This window comes from Macrobrachium rosenbergii, chromosome 41 (assembly GCF_040412425.1).
Source record: "Macrobrachium rosenbergii isolate ZJJX-2024 chromosome 41, ASM4041242v1, whole genome shotgun sequence".
Classification (NCBI taxonomy): Eukaryota; Metazoa; Arthropoda; class Malacostraca; order Decapoda; family Palaemonidae; genus Macrobrachium; species Macrobrachium rosenbergii.
This window is the reverse complement of record NC_089781.1, coordinates 479,503-504,017: the sequence shown is the minus strand read 5'-3', so window position 1 is coordinate 504,017 and position 24,515 is coordinate 479,503. Positions and strand designations below refer to the sequence as shown.

The 24,515-nt window shown below is 41.6% G+C and overlaps 1 protein-coding gene across 1 annotated transcript in view; it reads left to right on the top strand.

Moving 5' to 3' along the window:
• LOC136826554 (alpha-2-macroglobulin-like) overlaps positions 1-24,515 on the top strand; it is a 440,224-nt gene that overhangs the window by 84,222 nt on the left and 331,487 nt on the right. Inside the window, 2 exon segments of the mRNA XM_067083736.1 lie at positions 800-960; positions 22,976-23,072. Coding sequence (XP_066939837.1) covers positions 800-960; positions 22,976-23,072 — 258 coding nt within the window.

Below are 24,515 nucleotides of genomic sequence, written 5' to 3'. Positions count from 1 at the left end.
AAAGAATACAGTAACTTGCTGGGTGCTTTCCCAAGTTGGGTTTCTTGGGAATCAGCAAGCTGATTAACTTGCCAAGTAAGCAGTTATCTCTTCAGAACCCAGAAAATGCCTGGTACTACTGTATACTTATTTACTCTTGTCTGTTAGAAAGTTGAAAATCTTTGAAAGTCCTTTTGGGAAAAAATTGAAACCAGAAGATGGAAACTATTACATCGTTAGTATCATCGGTTTTGTGATGGGCAGTTTGGTGGCACAATGTCCCATTCTTGGGGGATCTGAGTCACAGGTTTCTCTTTTGGGGACGTGACAGGGATGGACATTTTATTCTTGCTAAGATTCTCAGGGAAGACTGTAGTATAGAGTAGTTCTGTATTTTATTTTATTAAGGAGGCTGATCTCAAAAAAAATTAGATCATATGCTTGTACCATATACAGGTATTTATATGTACAATGTATACGTATGTATTTACATTATGGGTATATATAAATAAATGGGTCTATATGTAAATTATTTTTTGGATATTTTTAAATACTTGTTTATGAAACTTTCCTTTTAGCCTGATATTTTAGTTTGCTATTCTATTTGCTTGCGGTGTCAAAAATCTAGATGGTGCAATGCAAGTTTTAATGACCATGAATTATTCAGTCAGTCGTCTACTTCCTATGTCTGTTTGTCTGTTAGACAGAAAACTGTTGAACATGAACATTTGGAAAACAAATGTCGGTGTATTTTTTAATGTTTGCATTGTGATGAAACAAACAGCAGAGAGAATTGATTGCGTTTTTGTCTTCATTCCAGGGTAAATACAAAATATCTGTTCAACCACAAGATGGCGCAAGTACTGTTTCTCAGATTTTCAAAATAGAAGAATATGTACTTCCAAGATTTGAGGTCAAGATTAATAACCCTAAGTACATCCTAGGTACTGACACCGAATTTGTTTTCAACGTTTGTGCAAAGTAAGTACCATGCATTTGTCAAAGTATGTCTGTTAAATTAAATTACAAAGGATAAGAAAATAATTAACTTTATTTTTTATGATTCCTGCCCCGCGGTGGGAATGCTTTTATGATTTTGAAGCACCTTTGTTTATGTTTTCTTACGTTGATTCAGTGATAAGCACTTTATGGGACTTTCATTTCATGTCTGGTCAGGTATGTAAACAAAAAGTTGATTTTTTAAAAAGTAAAACAGTACTTTTACATAACCTAATTGTGAGTGCTATTCCCAGATATATCTTTTATTAGAAGAAACTCAAATGGCTCAGGTAGGGTTGTGCGTCCATGCATGACAACAGAAATCTTTTTTAATTAATTGAACCAGCAGTGACAGAGCAGAGGGGTCAGAAGGAAGTCTGTTTCTGTGAAAGTAATAGGCTTGTGTTAAAAGGTTAGTTTTGTTTTTGAAGCTGCACATCTTTCACCACAAATCCATTGATTTTACATAGCTTTGGAAACACCTTGGATGAGGAGAGTGCTGAGCCACTGATGTCCCGATAAGAAGGGAACATGATATGATGTGATTACATGCATGTAACTCGAAGCCCAAGAGGAACGAGAGGTGAAGAGCTTGACTTGAACCTTTTTTAAACTTGGAGCAAATGATGAAACTCTCCAATAACATATGTACATATCATCAGCAGAGTTTTAGTGAAGAAAATCCATGTAACATGGAACTAAATTTTGAAATCGAGGGATAATTGTTTAAGGTGTTTGTAAAAGTTCAGAACTGCCCTCTTGATTCTCCAGCACTGGAGGTAGCACATGATTTTATTGTGCAGAGCACAATGCTGCATCAGAGCCAAAGAGAAGAAATATACTTGACTTGTAAGAAATACTTGGTCTGAAGAAGCTCCAGCTTGCCTCGATAATGACCCATTCCTTGGAGAAATATTTCAAGAAGAATATCTGAAGCTTGTTACTGCATCCCAGTTGAACGGCCAGAGAAGAAGCTAAGACGTTTTCTTAAGGAGGGAGGCTAAGTTGTAAGTAAGTCCTATGCCCACAGGTCTGGATAACGAAGGGGGGATAGTTGATTTGAAAGGCAGATCCATGCCATAAAGGCAGGATAACTAAAGAAGCTCCAGGCCTTGTGAGTACAGTACAGTAACCCATATATCCTCCCTAATGCCAGTAAATACAAAGGACCTAGTCAAGAGCAAGACAAATCTGTTGCATTCTTCAAGATTGGATGTTACCTGAAGATGGAAACAGGCTATGTTCAGATGGAAGCAAAGAATAATGTGTAGGATATTTCTGAGATATTAACAGACCATTCCGTCAGATATCTGACAGAAAACTCGCAGTCTAGAGGGGACATATTGAAATAACATCTCAGTTTGGAGACCAAAGGCAACTCTTCCCTGAAGAACTGAAGACCTGAGATGCCTCTGGCAAAACTACTGCCATTGAGGAGTTTGATAAACTCTAGAAATTCTAATTCATCCAAGCGACATAGGGACTTGCCTGTGCTTCCCCTTTTCAAAACAAAATAAGAAAAAATGGCAAAGGTGCTGTATCTAAGAAGACTACTATGGATTTCTTAGCATTGAAGGAATTGTCAAATGTGGAGCAGACTCAGATACTTATATAGTTACCTCTTGAATAACATGAGGGTTGCATTACTGGAGAGGTCATGTTATATAAAATCTTAATTTTCCCAAAGAATCTGTTAATGAGAGTTATGTTCCTGGATTTCTGAGAAAATTTGCCTATTTTGAGGGTTATGGTACTGTAACGTTTAAAGAAATCTTATGTTTATCATAACATTTGAGGAAATATCATTAATAGATTAGAAGGTTACAGGAACAATAATGAAAACAGTTGTTCACTTTACTGTACTGTATTCAAATTTTGCACTTTGGGTGCTTGTTGTTTACTCTTGACTGGTCGTTAGTCTGCTGCTGCCACCTGTCCCTCCCTCCTCAGCACTCTCTCAATTATGTTCTTTATGTGAGACATAGCATGCACTTCATCGTATATTTCCAGTCGATTACAGATATTTATCAGCTTACAACTTATGCAGCTTACAACTGATCGACTTGATGACCATTACAAGGCCGCAGATATGTGGCAAAGACTGTGGCTAGAAGCAAACGTTTAGCAGGCCCAGTGCGAATCGACATACATACAACCAGGCTTACCCAACTCATGGTTTGTCTAAAAATTCGTTGTTATTTTTATAATTAACAACCGCTTACTACAATATTTTATATTTTTGTACCCACTGTACAATAAGGAGAAGAAAACAAAAGAAATTCCACTGTGTAATGTGTGCGTTAAACTTTTCTATGACTGAAAAGGTAATGTAAAACATTGACGGAATTACAATAAGAAATTATAACATAAACTATGTAAAAACCATGAAAGTTAATAACCATTCATAGATTAAACTACAAAAAACTTGAGTGAATGTGGAATGTAAGCAACACCGCCAAAAACATGCTGCACACATGATACGCAAACTGCAGAAACGTTTTAGAACATCATGACATGAAATGATATATTGGTTGAGATCAAACAAAAGACCATTATGTGGCGGGAAATTATTTTCCAATAATAACCTAATGTGGTGTGATAATCATCAAAGAGGCAACTGAAATAAAGTGAAATTAATGTACTTTGGACACTTCTCCATTGGCCTTCCGATGACGCCTATGTAACATGAATGTAAACAGTGGGCAGGTTACAAAACAACATTGAGATGAACTGAAAAATTACTGAGTGAGATGAAGTATAATATCAACAGTGATAAAATATTCTCTTGTGTACTGTAATGATGTTTATTGATCATATCATAGTCAACTAAATAAATAGAGCTAAACAGTGACATCATCACTGATGTATTTGCCACCCGTAGATATGAACACGTGCACACAAATAAAGTTCCCGTGATATTATGAGGTGAAGTGAAAGATGGTCATCACAGTAAATCAGAAGATATTAATAAGATTTTAGCAGTGTTCTGAAAATGAATTCGCTTTGGATGCTACATCACTGAGAAACGCCGTACGTACTAAAGATGTAAACAGGATGCGTTTTACACACACAGTTTCGTGATAAGTGAAATGAGAAATCAGTGATCACAATAAAACAAGATTGTTAACAACCTATGGCTCAGTATGAATGATGCATTACTTGCCATAATTCATGGTAAGGAAACACAACATTGAATGAAAAATGGCAAATTTTTCAAATTATAAGTAAAAAATGAAATATAATACAGTATGTAACAACTAATAAGAAAATTCCTGTCTGGGAACCCTGGAATGGTTTCCCTCTCCTTCCTCTAGGTAGTGCGGCTGTTTGCACATCATCACTCATGACCTGCTTAGGCGGGCGGCTGATTTGAAAATGATGCTTATGAGTAAATTTGTGTGTTAAACCAAGATTATCTTGTTAGTTAAACACATCTCCATAAATATTTGCTTGTGTTGAAATGAAAACTTACTATTTAATCCTGTGATGTTCACGATGTGACTATACCGATTCTGGAAGACTTGATGCAATTTTTTTTAAGTGGATCTTGTATTTTAAGAAAGATTTTTTTTTAGGTTAAATCACTAAGGAAATTTGAAAGTACAGTAGAATTACTTTTTGCTAGGCCACAAGAAATATTGACCAGCATAAGAATGGTTTATTCTTAATATGCAGAACAAACCTGGGTCTAAATTTATGGATAATTCTTCTAGCACCGGCTGGAAACCTGTATAAATAACAAACAAGGAATTGGTGGCAACGAGGTAGGCCGATAGGCCTAGGTGGCAACCGTCAAGTTCCTTCATGCATGTACTGAAGGAGTAACACCTCAGTTTCTTCTTCACTGCCCTCTTAGGAAGATGTGCTTTCGCTTCTCTCCCCGAAGTCGGTGTTTTTTTTTTTTTTTTTTTTTTTTGCTTATTTTGGTGTGATTGTGCTTGCTTGCGTGGGTGATTCTGTGTTTTCGTGTGCTGTGTGCTGTTGTGTGATCATGCATCCTCAAGAGTCATCCCAGCCTCCAGTTTCTGCCAGGCCTTCCAAGCGTCAGAGGATGTGCCCTGGTGTTGATGGTTACCCTTGCTCTCATTTTTTGGCATCGGTTGAGACTGATCCGCATTCTACTTGTAGCTGATGTAAAGCTAATGTGCCTGTACAGAGCAACACGTCTGTGTTACAGACCATGGCCGTGCTTCTACTTCAGTTCCTTAACAACCTGCTGGTAAGGAGTGCGGTGTCAACCCTACAAGTCCGCGTGTAGGTTCTCGTCCATCTCCTCATTCTCACCCCTCCGGAGCAGATGGTGTTCATCTTTCCAAGTGAGTGGCTTATGATTGTTCAGTTACTCCCTCACATCCGTGCATTGACCCACGTCCTTCCATTGAGTTTTTGCATGGTGTATCAGGCCCCCATTCTATCGAGAGGACCACGTCTCAAGATAGTTTCTCCTTGACATCTGCAAGTGTTCATTGTCCAAGGAAGGTTTTAGGTCCAGAAAGGGCCTACACCCCAGTCTTAGCCAAGAATGTTTTGGATTCTTCTGAGTTTGCTAACAGATCAGGTAGGGACTCCCAGGGGCAGGAGGTGGAAGACGTAGAGAACCAGGAGTTTTTTACTACTTACAGAGATGGTTGGGTTAATCCACAAATATAACAATCTTGTGCAAGAGGATGTGACAGATTCCTCAGATTTCCCATGAGAATAGAAGCTCTTCTCTTAGACCGAAGAAAGAAGCAAAGGCTTCTATTGGACTGCTTTGTTCTAAGCATGCGGAATATATCCTTAGTCATGTAAATTCTCGTCTCAGGGTGGGACAATTCTTGCGTTCTAGCAGAACGTTCAAGCTGCTTCCTACTCCTCCCCCTCGACTTGGGATCACCTTGACGTGGTGAGGGGCTCTTGAACCCCAGGAATTTGTTCCCGGGTTTGAGTCCAAGAGTCCCATATATCATTATATATTTCTTTGGATTAATTTTTGTAGAATTTTCCACTCTTGCTAAAATTTATTGGACCTAATAAATAGTAAAAGATGTAGCTGGGACTGCTGGGTTTATATCCAAAGAACCATCAACTATTCGATAATGTTCCAACCTGAGAGATATCAGATTGATAGCTCAAAGGCGGAATGATTCTTTAGGGCTGGACCATGGATTCCAGCAGGGTCTGGTTCTGGGGATAGGCATTCTATCCAACGAAGGAGCGATGTACCCTTCAACCCGCTACCGTCCTCCTCGAGTTCCTGCTGGCAGCCTCCTACCTGCCCAAAGCCCAAGCCCTTCGCACCCATTCCAATTGTCAGCAAGATGATTTCCACATCGACGCCATGCTTGGGGGGGTTGTATTGTAAGAGACCGCGATGCGGTCTCTTTCGAGCACACGTGTGTCTGCATCATCCATCGGAGGGAAGAAGACAAAAACAAGAGCATCCCGTTTTCTCTCTCTCAAGGAATGCAACTTCTACCATAAAATATTTCCGTCTGTTTCCCCCTAACCATTGTTGCCTCGATTTATGTACAATCACCACCACTTGCATTGCCATGCAAGCATTCTAATCATGTACTCATAATATTCAACCGAATCTTCTGTATTAAACCGTATGTATGTTTCTGTTTGTGAAGACGCCAAATGTCTTGCCATTTCACATATATTATGCTACTGCATTGTATTCATCAATCTGTCTCGAATCTCATGCAATTGGCCGTATGTGGAATTTCCTGGCCTTTCTATTGATATATGTTTTATCATTGTATGTTTATTATCTCTCACTATCGCCATCTGTTTGTCTGCCGACAAACACAGATGTCCGAAACATTACCTCTGTTTTGCCCAGTCTGTGTGTAGAAACTACTTTGCGGCTCGCACCAGCCAATAACAACTTGTACATTCATTCAGTAAGGAACCACCAATAAACTAGACAACACCCAGCCAGTATGTTACTCAATACCATCCTTACAAACCCTTTTGCTTCATTCAAAGCCTCTTCACCATCCATAATTTTCTCGGCAGCCAGGTAATTCAACACACCCTCAATAAAAATCTCGAGGGATTATGGAAGAACTCTGTCAACCAACCCTGGAAATGGTTGGACCCTGGAAACAACTGTAGTAAATTTATGTAAGAGTGTCTTCTTGTCCCTATCTTCGTCACCTCCCGCCATATTGTCGGGATTAATAAAACTCCAAATCCCAACAACACGACCTGATCTCAATTTCATAAACCACTAGAAGTTCCAAAAGAAAATCTCCGTAAAGTCAGTGGGAAAACCAACCGAAAGTGAGAGAGAGGAAAAAAAAAGAGATCTAAGAATGTTTATTCCCAATAACGTAACAACTGCCAATCAATTAAACCCAATAATCAAAAGTTCCCCCCCCCCAAAAAAAACGAAGCATTCTGTAATATCCCTAATTAGTTCCTAATTGCCGATGCAAACCACGGATTAAAAAATACATTAGTCTTACCCCATAGCAAGCTACATCAGTCTACCCACAAAAACAGAAAATGGGCGAATGAAGAATGGGAAAGGAAGCGAATACCCTGAGCGGTTACAGTACAGCTCACATTCGCTAAGCCAGCAAGGCACTGATTAACATGCACAGGTAATAAAAAATAAAACATTCGGTTGACCACGTACCTGGTTTGTCCCCCTCCAATTCCTCACTACAAATAACACAAAGAGAACACTTACGTAACAATATCCCCTTATCTCCACTATCCTGTGCTGCTAAAGTACCTGGAAATAATCCACTAAACTGAAAAGAAACACACACTCCACACACATCTCATGACACATGAAACACACCCACACACCACACAAGGTTCTTAGATACTAACTCCGCATCCTAAGTCTCTGGCTCTCCCCCAAGTGTAAAATGGTTAAGTCAGCAGTCACAAGTGCCAACTACACTCGTCAAAGATTATTGGAACATGCCCTATTTCACCCTATATATCCTAATACCCACCAGTCTCTTCGGAACCCAAAAAAGGTCCTCGTCAACTGGCACCAACTATTACGACCTCGAAGAGGTCATTTTGGACTTACCTCGAAGAGGTATCATGTTAGCATTGGTCAGCATCGAGGCCAAACTGAGCATCTCCCCTTCTCTCTCTCTCTCTCTCTCTCTCTCTCTCTCTCTCTCTCTCTCTCTCTCTCTCTCTCTCTCTCTCTAACAGTCAATCAAATTACCAAGTAAGTGTAGGGTTAACAGCAAAGTTAAGTCTACAAAAATACAGTTTATGCATGAAACTAACATGACAAATGGACTAGAATAAAAAATGATATAATGGGGAGGACGAGCGTACACCCAGGAAATAAGCAATGAAAAAAACCAAACCAACCCTTGCACATCATAGTGTCACCAATTTTGACTAACTAAGTCTCAACAACATATGTCAGATATGTTTAACATGAAAGAAGTCATCTTTACTGTCAAAGTTCCCTTTTACTTTATGATCTCTAACAAAATATCTGGGGAATGGAAGAAAAAAGAACTTTTAAAACAGGCACAGAAAAAAAAACAGTTGTGGGATTTCTCCCATGTTACCGACCCAAAACCATACACCAGATCAAAACAAAAAAAGAAATGGCATATAGGTAACCAAACCGTAATGTTACAGTATATAAAAGACACAAGTGGTATGAGAATAAAAAATGAAAATTAAAAAAAAGATATTCAAAGCATAGATCACATGTGAAAAGAACAGCACAGGTTAAACATAAGAAAAATGACAAAGTCCATTCAGGCTTTGAAAATCAAAGTCTTAGCTCACCTCACTAACAACTCGACAGCCCTTCAACCAAAATGAGTCTTTCACCACTAAAATGCAGGACTGGAATGATTAACCCGTATTCATAATGAGAAATCTACACTTCCTATGTTCCCCCCATCAGAGCAAACTCATGAACGAACTTTCGTCCTGAACGTGTCCACCAACGACTTCCACTGTGTGGAAATTCCATGACGTAGCTGGGGCGTTGTTCAAGGAGTCATATGTCAACGGGACTCCTCGAGAGAAAAATGTTCTCTGTCTCCATGGGCAATGAAGCTGACCATCAGTCTTTGTCAACACTGACCAACACTCTCCCAGAATATATCCAAGCCAACCAAATGTAGCATTCAGATAAATGATATTTCATAAGTAGCGTATTGCTTTGTGGTGATCTTTTGCTCTCATCCATTATACATGCATATAAAGTTTGAAAAAATAAAACTCAAAAATACAAAATGCTAGATGGGGTGTAAGGGCGTCCAATCGCCTCTCCTTTCTTGTGTTTCTCTCTTCATATGCACATTAATCACGTCATACATGTTACTTGTTGATATTTCAGATTCCTTATGTATCTCATTGTATGCATCATTGTACGGCCTGCCCGCCGATATACACACCTGCCTTTTACATGTTCTGTAACAGCATTATATATGTCTCTTTATGCCTGTTAACAAACACAACCTTCGTATAAACACAGCGGGGGCCCTCAGGTCACCCGCTACCTTTCCGTCGGCTTTCTGTATTATAAACACCTATTGAGAATAATAAAGGATCAGTCTTTCTCTTCTGACATTTCTTGAACCTCACACTGGTGACCCCAGAAAAGGGACAGGTAGTGCAGTTTTGGCCCAGCCATTAATGGACTAAATATGGCCGCAGCCTACCATCAGAGAGCCTTTAGCAGACTAACTACGGCACAAAGTTTAGGCCTCTGATAGCTCCTTCCCTGGTGGAAACCGTGCCATTAATGGACTAAATACGGCCTACCCAAAAAAGGGCACGTTTTGGCACTATGTTCGGCCTCTTGAACAATCAGCACCATTAACAGACTCAATATGGCACATTTTCCGCGTTTTAGTGCGTGAGTAGTAAAGATGTTGGAAGCTGAACCTCAGTGTGAACCCACGAGCATCGTTTGTGACCAAAGCATTTTTCTCACCAACAAAATTGATGGGGTTTTAGGCCTTCCCCCCCCACGCAGTGAACACAGCATCATGGTTCCTGGCACGCAGGTGACTATTGTCATTTGTTGGCATGCATCTTTATTATGATGCTATCAAATTTTATCACCATAACAGTGCTCCCAGAAGATGTGTTCAACAGAATCCCCCTGGCTCGATGCTTACTGGACAAGGTCAAGATAGGTGGCCTTGAAAGATAAACTGATGCAATCTTACCCCATGCCCATGAGCAATTTTTTCGCTATTTGACCTGTTATCCCAGGCCCTTTTTTAAATCCATCAACCAGGGAAGCCTGGGACAAACTATCACCTTGGTAACACTGCCAGGCCATGAAATGAAAACGGGAGGAGAAGGACGGTAGATTTATGAAAAGCAATCTTATATCTAGATCCTTAGAGGAAATAGGCGCCAGATATTAGATGCAAAGACACCCTGACGTGGACGCCTTAGTTGGTCGAAGACACCCAGAAACCATGGGCCACTGAAGGCCTAATGAAGTGCCACTGCCCTGCAGCTTTCACCTATGCAGCCTGATGGAGGAGAACGACGATGATGACAGACACATCAATGCCATTTACAGAAAGAAGACACCACTCGGGGAACACGGGACATGGTCAAACCCGGCGTGGTGCTTCTTCCACAGAAAGTTTGGAACCAACGCCTGAAACTGCAGGCCTTTTTGTTGTTCCTTCACAACAAACGACAAAGTGGCCATCAACAACAGCTGTGGCCCTGGAATCAATCCCCCACCAGCAGGTTTCTTCATTGTGGCGGAATTATTGCACAAAAAAAAACAACACACAACACTATGTCCCTGATCCTCGGTTGCTGGGAGATGGATTAAGGCCGGTTTTGCAACCAAAACTGCAAACAACCAGGCACAACAAGGAAATACAAAAAAAGGAAACAGAACACACACACAATAAAACAGGGGCAAAACAATAAAAACCAACTCCCGGAAAACATCTAAAACTGTCTGACATGAAAACCAGTGACCGGAACTAGCTCTGACTAAAGAGATAACAACAAAACCCTCCTTCACATTCTCACAGACAGACAGGTAGTCAACAACTTTTGTAAACCTATTATCCCTCTTCCAACAACCTGAAACACTCACTAACGACAATTACACTCCCAATCCTGATCTCTCTCTCTCTCTCTCTCTCTCTCTCTTATCTCTCTCTCTGCACAAAACGTTGGGAAATGCTAAATAAAAGACCATTCATCCCTCTATAGTTCTCCCCCTTTTAGCATTTCCCAACCAATACTTTTCACACTACATTCAAATTGCCAGGTCTAACACCCACGGATGCTCACTAGCCCAGGTCCTCTAGAAGGCATGTCAAAGCCGAAATCAGGTCATTCTCTCAGACTCCTCTCTCTTCCAGCAACATTCAGATTTACATTTTCTCTTCCATTCTCTCCCTCAGATTCACGCTATCTTCTTCACTATTACCACTCTCAGTTTCATCCACAATGGAGTTCTATACCCTCTAACTCGTTCCCAAATACCTCCCCTAATTCTTCAACTAACCCATCCCATTCTGCTCATTGACCATTGAAATTCTTGCAAGAAGATTCATGCTTTCAATCACTGGTAGGATCCTTCCCCTCTCTTACTCTTACACTTTCGCTCACCTCCAACTTTCACTCACCCTACACGTTCAGTCAACACAGTTATATCAAACCCTGCATATGCTATAGCGTTCTATTCATACCATCCCATTCATCCAGCATTCGATGGACTTTATCACTCATTTTGACTGAATGGCACGTTTGGACTCGATCACACAACTTTTGTCTAAAAATCATTCCGTTCACTTTGGCGTTCTTCCCTTTCCAGCGTTTCCTACCATACTCTATCAAAACAAATTGCTGATCCTCCATACACAAGCTCTCATGCATACTTGGTTCACCCATATTCGATTTCAACCATTTACGCTGCTGGTTATGATGCGCTCCTTTTCTCTCCACTACCATCTACACATACTTCCCCTACAACATAACTAAGCTCACTGGGACCAACTTCCAACACTTCATTGACGGACCCTCAAATTTTTCATGAACTTTATTTACATTCAACCGCCCTTTCTCGATTACTTCTTTCAACACTTTCTCGCCCACCTTGCTAACTTTCAAACCTTTCATGACACAGCTTCCATACCTCCCTATCATTCTCAGATATACCCAATCTCGGTCTCACTCTCTTTTCAAAATTTAACACATATTTACCAGCTGAGACATATCCCCAATACCTTATGCACGGTGGCGTTGTATAGTGTAAACGCCGGAGACATTTACATCCCAATCATTTCCTCACACTCACTCATCATTATTGAGAACTCCGTGAACGTTCTCACCGTTCATTCCTCCAATCCATTCCTGGGTCCCAGGGCATATACAAGAGGGACACATGCTCTATGCCCCAATCACGGACATTTGCTCAAACTCCCATCCAACAAATTCAGGCCCATTGTCACTCAACATGGATGCGTCGGCTTGCACACAAGATTGGCAATTGGAAAGACCCACCATTCTCGTCTTCTCACTCTTTTTGTTCCGAATTGCTAACTGCAGTTGCAAACTTATGAAATGATCTACCATTACAACCATTCCCACATGTCCTCTAGCAGTCACAGGCAACGACACACAATCAATCATGCCATCTCAAATAACTCTTTCATCTGCAATCGCTTTACAGGTGGATTCTGCACAAGTTTTGATACTTACCCTTCTGACAGTCCGAAATTGTGAGCTTCCTGGACAAATTTTATTCAATCCAGGCACATACAATCTCTCAGGAAGATTAAGGAATTTATTTTTCCCCCGAGATGCCCAAACCTGATGCACTAATAAACACATGGATACGGGCATCTTCCGAAAAAACACTGGCACATACACTTCCCCATCCCATTTCCTTCCTGATGCAAAAAAAGAAACTAACCTTTACATACAACAAATTCTTAGCAAAAGGTTATACACTTCTAACTCATAAGTCCAACTTCCTGTTTTACACCCTCTAACACAAGGCTCATCTTTTTTACTTATTCTCATGACTGATTTTGCATCTGCTCAATTTCCTCTTCACTCAACAAATCATTTTCACTGCCTTGCAATATCTACCATACCTACAAAACTAGTTTTAGACATCCCCTCCTTTAACCTTGGACATTTCCCTGAAGACCTTTCCTAAAATTCCCCCCAACATCCAGACTTATATCATGCATTCTCATAAAATCAATTCCTAATAAAAAAACATGTTGTCATATCATTCTCATCCATGACTGCAAAATTATGTATTATTTCAAAGATCCCCTAACTGACCCTTTAATTGTCCAAGTTTTATACTAACACACTCCCTTGTCCCAAACCATGTATCCTGGACACTCCATTTTCTTTTACATCCCAATCGCACCTTTCCAATTCACTCACTACTGTACTACTCACTAACGACCATGTGCTCCCGTATCTACCAAACTACAATATTCACTCTGATTCACCACTACATTCCTGGTTACTAATTTACCTTCAGGGGGATGCAGACACGCTCTGGACGGCTACATTCACCTGCTTAGCTTCCTCACAAAATCCTCATGGATTCATCTTCAACGATATCCTCAACATCAGGGGATTGGATGGTTTCCCTCATTTTCCTCACAATCACCTTTCTTAACCAGCCAGCTACAATTATCCTTTCCAGGAACATTTAAAATTACATTCGAGGGACAGGTTTTCATTCACCCCTCCTTTATACTCCACAGCCCCATCCAAAGAACAATCGTACTGTAATTTTCCTATTTCAGCCACTACCAACGACATCTTTCACTAAAGGAATCCTCCTCATCTAATTCCCTTCCTTTCTGGCTGCTCCTTCCTGCATTCATCACCTTTTCACGTAACTCATTCATGACTTCAAAGACTCCATCAATCAACCCATTTGTTTCCAAATTATCAACCCCCAAACAGACATTCCCCCAGTCAGCAGATTGTCCCCTACATTTGGGAGTGTTTTACCACAAACCTTTCAGGTACTCTGTCCAACCAAGTCGATCCCTAACCCTATCATCTCCTTCAGAAGATAGACGACTTTCTGCAGAGGAAGATTCTGTCTACCTTGTACATACTCTATGAAAACTAAACTCATTCAAATCCTCTATCGTTCTCGAATTTAGCATTCAACTCTCCTTTTTAACCATATATACTAGCGGTCGATGGTCTGTCCTGCAAGACAAAATCTACCCCATACAAAAATACTTTCAACGCTTTCACAAAAACCTGATTCAGCCAATTCCTTTTCAATCACCGAATATTTCAACTCTGGAGGTCAAACACCTTGCTCACATACGCAATTACTCTCAATTGTTCTTCCCCATTCGACCTTCTGCATTTGTACCAGGCATCCCCCATACTATATTTACTTGCATCCGGGACAAAAGAGTTTACTTTCTCCAGTGGCAAATAGTCCGGAGAAAGCCAACGTCATGTCTCTTGCAAAGAACCTCCTCTTTCAATCTCTCGAGCCCTTTGATCATTCGCTCATCCCATTTCAATCTTACACAATTTCTCTTCCCCAGTCCATTCAGTCAGTGGTTTCCCATCCCGAACAATCTCTTATAAACTTCCTTCCAAACTCATTTAAACCTAGAAATCCTTTCAACTTGGACGGAGGAGATCAGTCAGACTAGTGGAAATTCATTCACCTTGTTCAAATGAACTTATCACTCTTCTCACACCTCTTCCACTCACCATATGCCAACTAGGAATTCCACATCCCCAGCCAACCAAGGACACTTTCCAAGTTTTACTTTTATTCCTACTTCTTCCAACCTTTCTAACACTCGTTCAAGCAGTTCCATATTCTCTTCTACAGTCTCCAGACAATCAAAATGTCATCTATAAAAACAGTTACAATGTTCTGGATCAAACCCAGCCAGAACCACATTCATTGCCTTTCCCCGCAGGCAAGATTAGCCAGTCGAAAGGTAATCTTCGGAACTGGTAGTCTGGAACCACTAGAAAAGGCCGGATGACCTGTTCCTCCTCCAGAGGCATCTGGTAATCCAGGAGATCTAATTTTGTAAACACTTTCATTCCATTCATCTTGTACAGACAATCAGACACCAGATTCATCAGAATCGCTCTTTCACAGTTACTTCATTCACCTGTCCGATAATCCACATCTTGTCACATTCGCAAACTTCCATCTGGCTTACTCATCAGAAAGACCATGGGGCTATTCCAGGCGCTCGCTTTTTCAATCACTCCCACCCTCTCAAGCTCCTCACACTGCTCCTCTGTCTCACGATTGATAGACGGAGAAAAAGTTTAGGTCCTGATATATCGGGAGAAGTCGTCCTCTTCTTTTTTAAATTCTGGAAGCTTAGATCCCCAAAATCCTTGTCTCCACAGACTCAAAAAGCTTGCTGCCTGCCTATCCCACAACATTCTCCTCAATCGTTCTCTTCTTATCACATACATTTTCATCTACCTTGACTCAAGACTTTCAACTCCTCATACGATTAATCATTAACTCCTTTCAAATCACCTGTCATCACCTGGAATCTTGACGTACCTGAGATGGTTACCTCTCAGTCATCCACATTCAACCAATGGCGTAATATCTCCTTGAAGGATCTCCCTCACATATTCCTCGGTAGCTCTGGCTTCTTCCTGACACAGGCAATGACGTTATATATACCCTCGGATCTCCCATGTTCAAAACCCCATCATATACAACACATTTGCCCTGATAATTTATTTACGGTCTATTCCCCAAGAACATACTCCCAACTATCATTGTTGGCTAAGAGAGTTTCCGGCCATGCCACCTTTCACACTCACAACTTCTCCAATCTCATGTGGCACTTTTACCCTCTCTGTCGCAATTACAGGCACTCTCTTCACAAGAGAACGAAGCTCAACCCAATGACCATCCTTCCCCAAATACAAATCCCTCTAAGAATCCCCTTTCATTCTTTTTGAGAAGCCTGATAAAGGACGGACCATCATCCCATTTTTTGCAAAAACTCAGATCCCAATAAAATATATTTATCATTCGTACTCTCAATCACACAAAAATCACTTTCATCCATCAGCACAAACCCATTTCTAACTGACTTGGTTACTCTTCCAACCACTGCTAGATGCCCTAAATTTTGCAATCCCATTATTCCCCTGACAATTCCTAATTTCAACGTATTCCTCAATTTCTCACGCTCCATTCTTTATTGACATTCATACTACACGGTATCTACTAAGGTGATCAATCTTACTCCTTACAACACATTTTCACTCATGCACTTGGGGTTGTTGTTTCCAGCAAAACCTGCCTGGATGCAACAACCCCTCACGTATCTTCCAGTTTTTAATCTTTGCATTGGTTTTATGGTAATGTTATTTGAACCCCTTTTGTTGTTCAGTTTCCTGAATGATCAAGCTGTCACAGTCACCCTCTCCTCTTCATACACTTGATACTGCCCTTTATTCCACATTCAACACACCCTTCGCTCTCGGTTCTGAACACAAAGGCGCATAATGCCCATTCTTACCACAGTTGTCATATTACATTCACTCGTAAGGAACCCCTGTCAACCATTGCAAGTAGATAACCTGTCCAAGAATTTTATTAGCATTTAACCCCCACCTCTTTCGGTGCCAATCAGCTATATGTAATGTCCCGGGTATTGCCCACACCAAAACAAATTTTTAAAGCCCACCTAACTCATTCTTTGTATGTCCTTCCTTTCCACATCTAAAACACTTCCCTCCTCCCCACTCACCTGGGCTTCCCAAAAACTTTGTACACTTCTACGGTCCCTAACCCCGATCCAACCCGTTGTTCCCTTTTACAAACCCACCATTCATCCTCATTGGCACCTCCACATTACTTGCTCTTACACAGCTATCTATTACACTATCTGCCATTCTAATTGAAACCCCTTACACTGCATCCCTAAAAATTTCAAACTCTGGCACTCTTCATCTACCCCAGCCCTTACACTCACAAATCTGCTCTCTTTATAACCCTGAGTCAAGATAAATCTTGAGGAAATTGAACACAAATTTTCTCCCCAAATCAACCTTTCACTCGTCCATCTTTTCTTCTCCTTCCGTATAAGTTTACAAATTCTCTCATTCCATCTGACAAAAAGTCTTGAAAATCAAACTTTCAACTAACTCCTCTGTTTCATCTAGGTGATCCCCAAACTTCTTCCTTCCAACGTCAAAAGCCTTGAAAATCATACAGTGACAAACAAGTCCCAAAAAAGACTGATTCTGAGTCATCAAATATTCTTCCTCTTATACTAAACTTTTAATTTCTTAGTTTCAAACCAGGCAACAACTAGTCTAGGTTTCACCTTGTCATACTCAACATCTCCCACACTCATAATAACCCTTTTATCAAGGAAAACCCAGTCAAATATTCTCCAGAAACTCAAGCAAAATAATGCTCTAAGATCCCATTTTTATCCTGTGCCAAAACACTTGTTGACTCCCTAAAGAAATCATGCACATTTTCCATACTCATTATACCTTTTTGCACACAAATGCTAACTACCTTTTACATTAAATATACCATTGGAAAGGGGAAAGAAATACGAATATTTTGTTCTTTCTCACTTTTCTCTTAGGATCTCAGGAACCCATGATAATCAAATTTACAAATTTGTCCTTTCATACCCTCTTCCGAATACAAAAAAGTCCAATAGCAAAACTTACATTCATCTTTTTCATTACATCTTCTTCCCTTTCTTTTTATCCACTTTTATCCATTCAAAAATGAATCCACCTCAAACTATATTAAATTTTTTTACCCTCTTAAAATTTCCTGCCTTTCCAAATAATCACCCTTCTTACCAAATTTTTTCCTTTTCCCCTCTTCCCTTTTTATTCCCTAAAAATTATCCTAAAAATCCCGTCTATTCCTTCCCTTGCTTTTCATTCCCCTTTTCAATACCCTGCCTTTCATTCTCTCGTTTCTTACTTCCTATTCCCAGTCACTTTCATCACTCACGCTGAACCTCACTTCTTCCTCCTTTTCTTTCTCTCTTGCCCCTTCACGCCAACAGAGAACCTGCCTCAGCAGCCCCTTCTCCAAAAACACCCTTGAACATACCTTTCATCATTTCTTCCACACCTTTCATCATTCCCTCCAACTTTTTATCCATCCTCTCTTCTGACTCTTTCATCTGAGGTTTCATTTCCTCTTTCGCTCCTTTTGAAAGATAAACTGATCAACTTCCAACTGCCCTTAATTTCTCATTCTTACTCTTTAACCATGCATTCTTCTTTCTCAACCTCCCAGTTCCTCTTCCATCCATCACCCAGGGAAGCCTGGGACGAACTACCAATCTTAATTTGGGCCCAAAACGGGAGAAGGACGGAGATTTAAAACAAAAAAACAACTTCCTTCACCGCCCTCCTGCAGGAAGTTGGCGCCAGATGGATTAAGGCCACCCAACATGGACCTCTTGGTCGACAACCACAAACACAACAGAAATACAAAAAAAAAAACACCAAGGCCTCAAAAAACAGCACACAACAATAAAACCAACAACTCCCAGCATACGCCCTGTCCAGCCTGCAACCACTGACGGGGAGAATGACTAAAGACTGACAGACATCAAAACCCTCCTTCACAGGAAGACAGACAGACATTCAGGGAACACAGGACTGGTCAACTAACTGGCTTATCCTTCTTCCACAGAAAGTTTGGAACACTAACGAAACTGCAGGCCTCCTTGTTCCTTCACAAAAAGTGACAAAAGTGGCTCTCTCTAACAAAACTGTGGTTGTGGAATGCAAATAAAAACCATTCAGGTTTCTTCATCAGAGACAAAATTTCCGAAAGGCTCCTGCTGGTAGATACGGGGGCAATGCAGTTGGTCTTCTGCCATCCATGGAAGGTTTAGAAAGGATACCTGACTCGACACCCGGCCTCATAGCAGCAAACGGAACTCCCATCCACACGTATGGCACGACGGCCTGGAATATCTCAATTCTGGGATGCAGATACCACTGGCCGTTCGTCATCGCAGATGTAAAGTTCCCCCTGCTGGGCACAGATTTCCTAGGACACCACTGACTTCTAGTCGACGTCGCAAGACAACGCTTCCTCGACACAGGAACCTGCCCCTACTGGCAGCTCTTCACCGGACCTGGAATGCCTACCATATGCTCCACAGCCCCCAACGGCTACACGTCCCTCCTACAGGAGTTCCTGGACATATTCAAACCAGAGCTACGCCAGTCACCTGGGGCTTTAGCAAAGCACAGCATCTTCCATCACATCACCATGACGGGCCCACCAACCCATGCCAAGTTCCGACAACTGTCCCCCCCCCCCCAGAAGTTACAAGACACCAAATGGGTCCCTGCAGAGATGGAATGGATGGGTATCTGTAAAAAAGCATCAAACCCGTGGGCATCTCCCCTCCACATGGTAAAGAAATCCAATGGTTCATGGAGGCCCTGCGGGGACTATTGGTGTTTGAATTGAATCTACTAACATGCAGACCTGACGGGTGCCCTCCACGGAGCAAAGATTTTCTCCAAGATGGACCTGCTGAAGTCATACTTCCAAGTCCCTGTGCATCCCGATGACATCCCAAAGACCACCATTATCACACCCTTCAGGAGCTACACATTTTCCTATTCCACCTTTCGGTCTCAGGAAATGCAGATGCCACATTCCAGTGCCTGATGGAAACCATCTTTGGGGATCTACCTTTCTGCATCTGCAATGTCGACGACATTCTCATCTTCTCCAGGTTCCCAGAGGAACACCTTTGCCACATCTGCACCATCCTGAAACGTCTGCAGGACAGCGGATTAGTCGTCAGGTTCGACAAGTGCATTTTCAGGATAGAAAAAGTAGACTTCCTTGGCCATGAGATTTCTCCAGCAGGAGTTCACCCCACGGCCTCTAAAGTAAAAGCTATAGAGAACTTCCCGAAACCACAAACCATCAAGGCCCTTCAGGAGTTTCTTGGGATGATAAACTACTACCAACGTTTCATCCCAGACGTCGCCTGCACTATATACCCCCTGACATCAATCCTGAAGGGCAAACCAAAAACACTGACATGGGAGGCTCCGCAGCAGCAGGCATTATTGCAACAAAGAGAGCCCTCTCCAGTGCCACCATCTTAACTCACCACAACCCCACTGCTGCCCTTAGGTTGACAACGGACACCAGCAACATCGCCTGCGGCGCAGTACTCGAGCAGCTAGTGAGCGGCACCCCCTAGCCCTTGGCCTTCTTCAGCCACAAGTTTTCGCCAGCACAGACCCGCTACAGCGCCTTCGACAGAGAGCTGCTGGCTATCTACTAGGCTGTGAGACACTTCAAGTACCTGCTGGAGGAGACCGAATTCACAATCCTAACAGATCACAAACCCTTGGTGCATGCATTTGCAAAGCCGGGAGATGCGTGGTCTGCAAGGCAACAGCGGCACCTGACCGCCATCTCCGAATTCGGGTGTACCATCAACTATGTCCCAGGCAGGAAAAACCCAGTGGCCGATGCTCTGTCAAGGGTAGAAATCAGTTCCCTTCACCTTGGCATCAACTACGAAGACCTGGTAAGAGAACAAGCAGCGGACCCAGAGATGGCGGACTACAGGACGGCAGTGACGGCTCTTAAGTGGGAAGACATGTCCTTAGCAAGCTCGAACACAACTCTCCTCTGCAACACCAGCACAGGCCGCCCCCGCCCCCTAGTGTGTGCTTCGAGGAGAAAGCAGGTGTTCTCCATAGTCCACGGTCTCTCCCATCCATGAGGGCGCACAACGGCGTACCTCATGACTAACAAGTTCATCTGGCATGACCAACAAGGGCGTTCGCCAGTGGGCATGGCATCAAGGCAAGCCAAAACTGGCATACAGAGTCTGGGGTTGGCATCTTCTCCCAGCCTCGTTGGCGTTTCGGCCACATCCACATCGACGTCATCGGGCTCCTTGTGCAGTCGGGAGGAGCCAGATACCTCCTGACGATCATAGACCGCTTCACCCGCTGGCCCGAGGCAATCCCCATGGAGGAGGCATCAACAGCGTCATGTGCAGAGGCCGTCCTTTCCAGTTGGATCAGCCATTTCGGAGTGCCAGACAGCATCACTACAGACGGGGGTCCAGCCTTCCTGTCAGAGCTCTGGGTCTCCTTGGCATGCCTGATGGGTACAACTCTACCTAGCACAATGGCCTACAATCTTGCAGTGAACGGCACGGTCGAGAGGGTGCATCGCTCTTTTAAGGCAGCTCTCATGGCTCCCTGCACCGACGAGAGGTGGAAGGAACAGCTGCCCTGGGTCCTGCTGGGTCTCCACACCGCACTGAAGGCAAATGGCGATGCCTCCCCTGCTGAGAAAGTCTATGGGGAGACACTGGCCATCCCAGAGAATCTTCCCGCCATCCCACCGTTGGAAACTTGCACAGAAGTTCGCGCCCTGCCATAAGACCTTCACCGACACAACCACCACCTACAGCCCACCTGCCTTCCACCTCGTCTTTGTCAGGGTGGACCATCACCATCGGCAGGCTGAAGGGGACCCAGGCGGGCCGCATTCCTGTTGAATCACCATCGGCAGGCTGAAGCCAGCATTCCTGTTGGACAGCGAAGTATGTGAGGAAGAAGGCAGGTGCCCCAGAGTTCCCCCTCAGTACCTCCCTGCAGACACACCCGCTACCCGACCAAAGCGGGGTCTGGGACGGCCCAGGAAACACATCAAGCCAACCCCAGGTGTCGGTTCCACCCCATGCCCTCAGTTCTCCAGGAGCAGGGGCCTGCTCCAACTGCCTCAGCGTCTGTGTGATGAATGTTATTTTCATCCAATAATTGCTCCCCTAATCATTGTCTTGGGGGGCGAAGTATTTGTAAGGGCGTCAAATCGCCTCTCCTTTCTTGTGTTTCTCTCTTTATACGTACATTAATCACGTCATATAAGTTACTTGATGATATTTCAGATTCTTTATGTATCTCATTGTATGCATCATTGTATGGCTTGTCTGCCGATATATATACCTGCCTTTTACATGTTCTGTTACACGTTATATATGTCGTTTTATGCCTGTTAACAAACACAACCTTCGTATGGACGCAGCGGGGGGCCTCAGGTCGCTCGCTACCTTTCCGTCGACTTCCTGTATTATAAACTGTCGAGAATAATAAAGGATCAGTCTTTCACTTCTGACATTTCTTGAACCTCACATTGGAACAGTCTCAATAGATACAAGAAATAATTAAAATCACAATAAAAATAATGATATGGAAGAACAAAATATAAAGGATTCACAATGAAATAGTTTCACAGCAAATTCCCTTGTTTTATAAGCTTCGTTAGAGTCTTGTATATATGGTGTCTTTTTATTTTGTTTTATTTCATTTATTGATTTATTTATTTTTTTTGATATTTGCAGTGTTCATGTGGTTCTCAAACATTAAACACTGTTTGCAAATTGCAAATAACATTTTCTGCTCATACGAGAATATTTACTCTATTGAGTAGCACTATTCCTAGGTTAGCTCATACTGCTTCTTTTGCAGAGCAACAGCACTCTTTCTTGGTTGAGGTGCCATGTTACTACAGATTACACAACTTAGCTCTGTTACTTTGATATGCTAACTTTTTTGTGAATCTTTGGAGTACTCATCATGGAAGTGTTGCAGATATTTATGCTCTTAAGATTACGTGAGAGAACATTGGTGTTTTGAAGCACCGGTTGTATGTGCTTAATTTATTTCAAGCTGTTCATGTCTCGTGAATTATTTTTGAAGTTTTGGTGTTATATCAAGGCCCAGTTTTTTTTTAAATATTGGTATGCTGTTGTGTACAAAAATGCTAGGGAAATCTTTTTGTCTTGTTCTGCAGTAATAAGTATACGCGATGAATAATGATGACTTAAAATTATAATTACAGTACACTGATAACAAAGAATGCCACCCCTAAAAATGAGGCATGCATTATTAGTGTACTTTTATTTTTCAGAGTAGTGTTGAAGGTTACTACAACTTTTATTTTATAGTAATGACTAATTTTTGTCTTGTATTGTAACAGGTATACATATGGACAACCTGTGAAGGGTAATTTGACTCTAAGGGTCAATAATGGTGGATGGGGAAGTAGCAAGGTTGAGCATGTCACGGAAAAAAAGGTATGAAATTACTGAAATTGTTTCAAAGAGAGCTTTAGTAAATGGTGGTATGCATTATCTGCTTATGCCTTGTTTTATGATATTTACCTGCAGTTATGAATATATCTTTGATTTGATTTTAGACTTCACATATGAGTTTTCAAGTGTTAGGGCGCCAGCTCCTCAAATCCTAAGTTCTAAAGCTACTGTATAGTATATTGTTGGCCACAAACCTTACCAATATTTAACATTTGATGGGTGATTATTTACCAAATTATGTACAGTACTAGATAGTACAACCCATCCTTTGAAGTGCACATTACAGCACAGTTCAGTATCAATAAAGCACACACACACAGAGAGAGAGAGAGAGAGAGAGAGAGAGAGAGAGAGAGAGAGAGAGAGAGAATACCTGTGCAGCACCTGTAATTAGATGCTACAGTATACTATTAAGGCATTATTAAATCTAGAAAGCACAGTACCTATCAAAGTAATACTACAGTTACAGTATATTAAATGCTGTACCTAACTCACCATATGCATATGTAATATGCGCCCACTTTCACTTAGTCTTTCTCACAATTATTCAGGGATATTGAATGACAATGATGAAAATGATGACACAATTCAAACATTCTGATGCAGGACTTGATTATAATTGCCATAAAGGGATTTATGCACGTGCAGCAATCAAAGTTTTATTAAATAAATGGCATTATTGATATTTGTTGCGTAAGTGGAGGTGAATCATCATATCTTCATCCTTTTCATCAGTAGGCAGCAGATACAGCATCCATCAGATCTTCATCCTCTTTTTCAGATGACCCTCTGGAAATTCAAAATTACGATTTCTCTTTGACTTTTTTTCCCCTCAGGAAATGTATTATGATTTCTGTTTTACTTTTTTTGCTTTTCATTTCTTTAAATATTGATTTGTATGGTGCATGAGAACACTGAACCAGTGCAGTTCATTGGTGATATTATCTGATGTAGACTCTTTTTTTCTTTCCCTGCTTTTCATCTTTGGTATAGTTTCTGTATGGGTAAGCTCCAAGGCACCTTTTGGTAACACAGTTGGGGTGGTATCAGTTAAATCTTGAGTGGCTCTTGAGATCCATCTCTTCAAACTCCAACCCATTTACCTTCTTTGCCATAGCCACCAATTTTTATTATTCCTTTCATAGGCTTTTTGATAAATCCAGTTAAGTGATTGATACATTCTGGCCAAAGTTTTTTTCCAACGTGAGTTTGTGTCTGGTGTGATAGCATTCTGGCCCTTTTGATGAAAATGTAACATCAGAAATGGTATAAAGTTCCCTATTTTCATTATTTTCTCTAAAGGATCTTTTTTCATATCCTGAGCCATTCTTTCCATAGAGTACCAAATGTAAGGGGTCTTAATTTTCCTTATAATTCCATTGTCTAGAGGTTGGATTAGAGACCTTGTATTGGCAACATTAATGC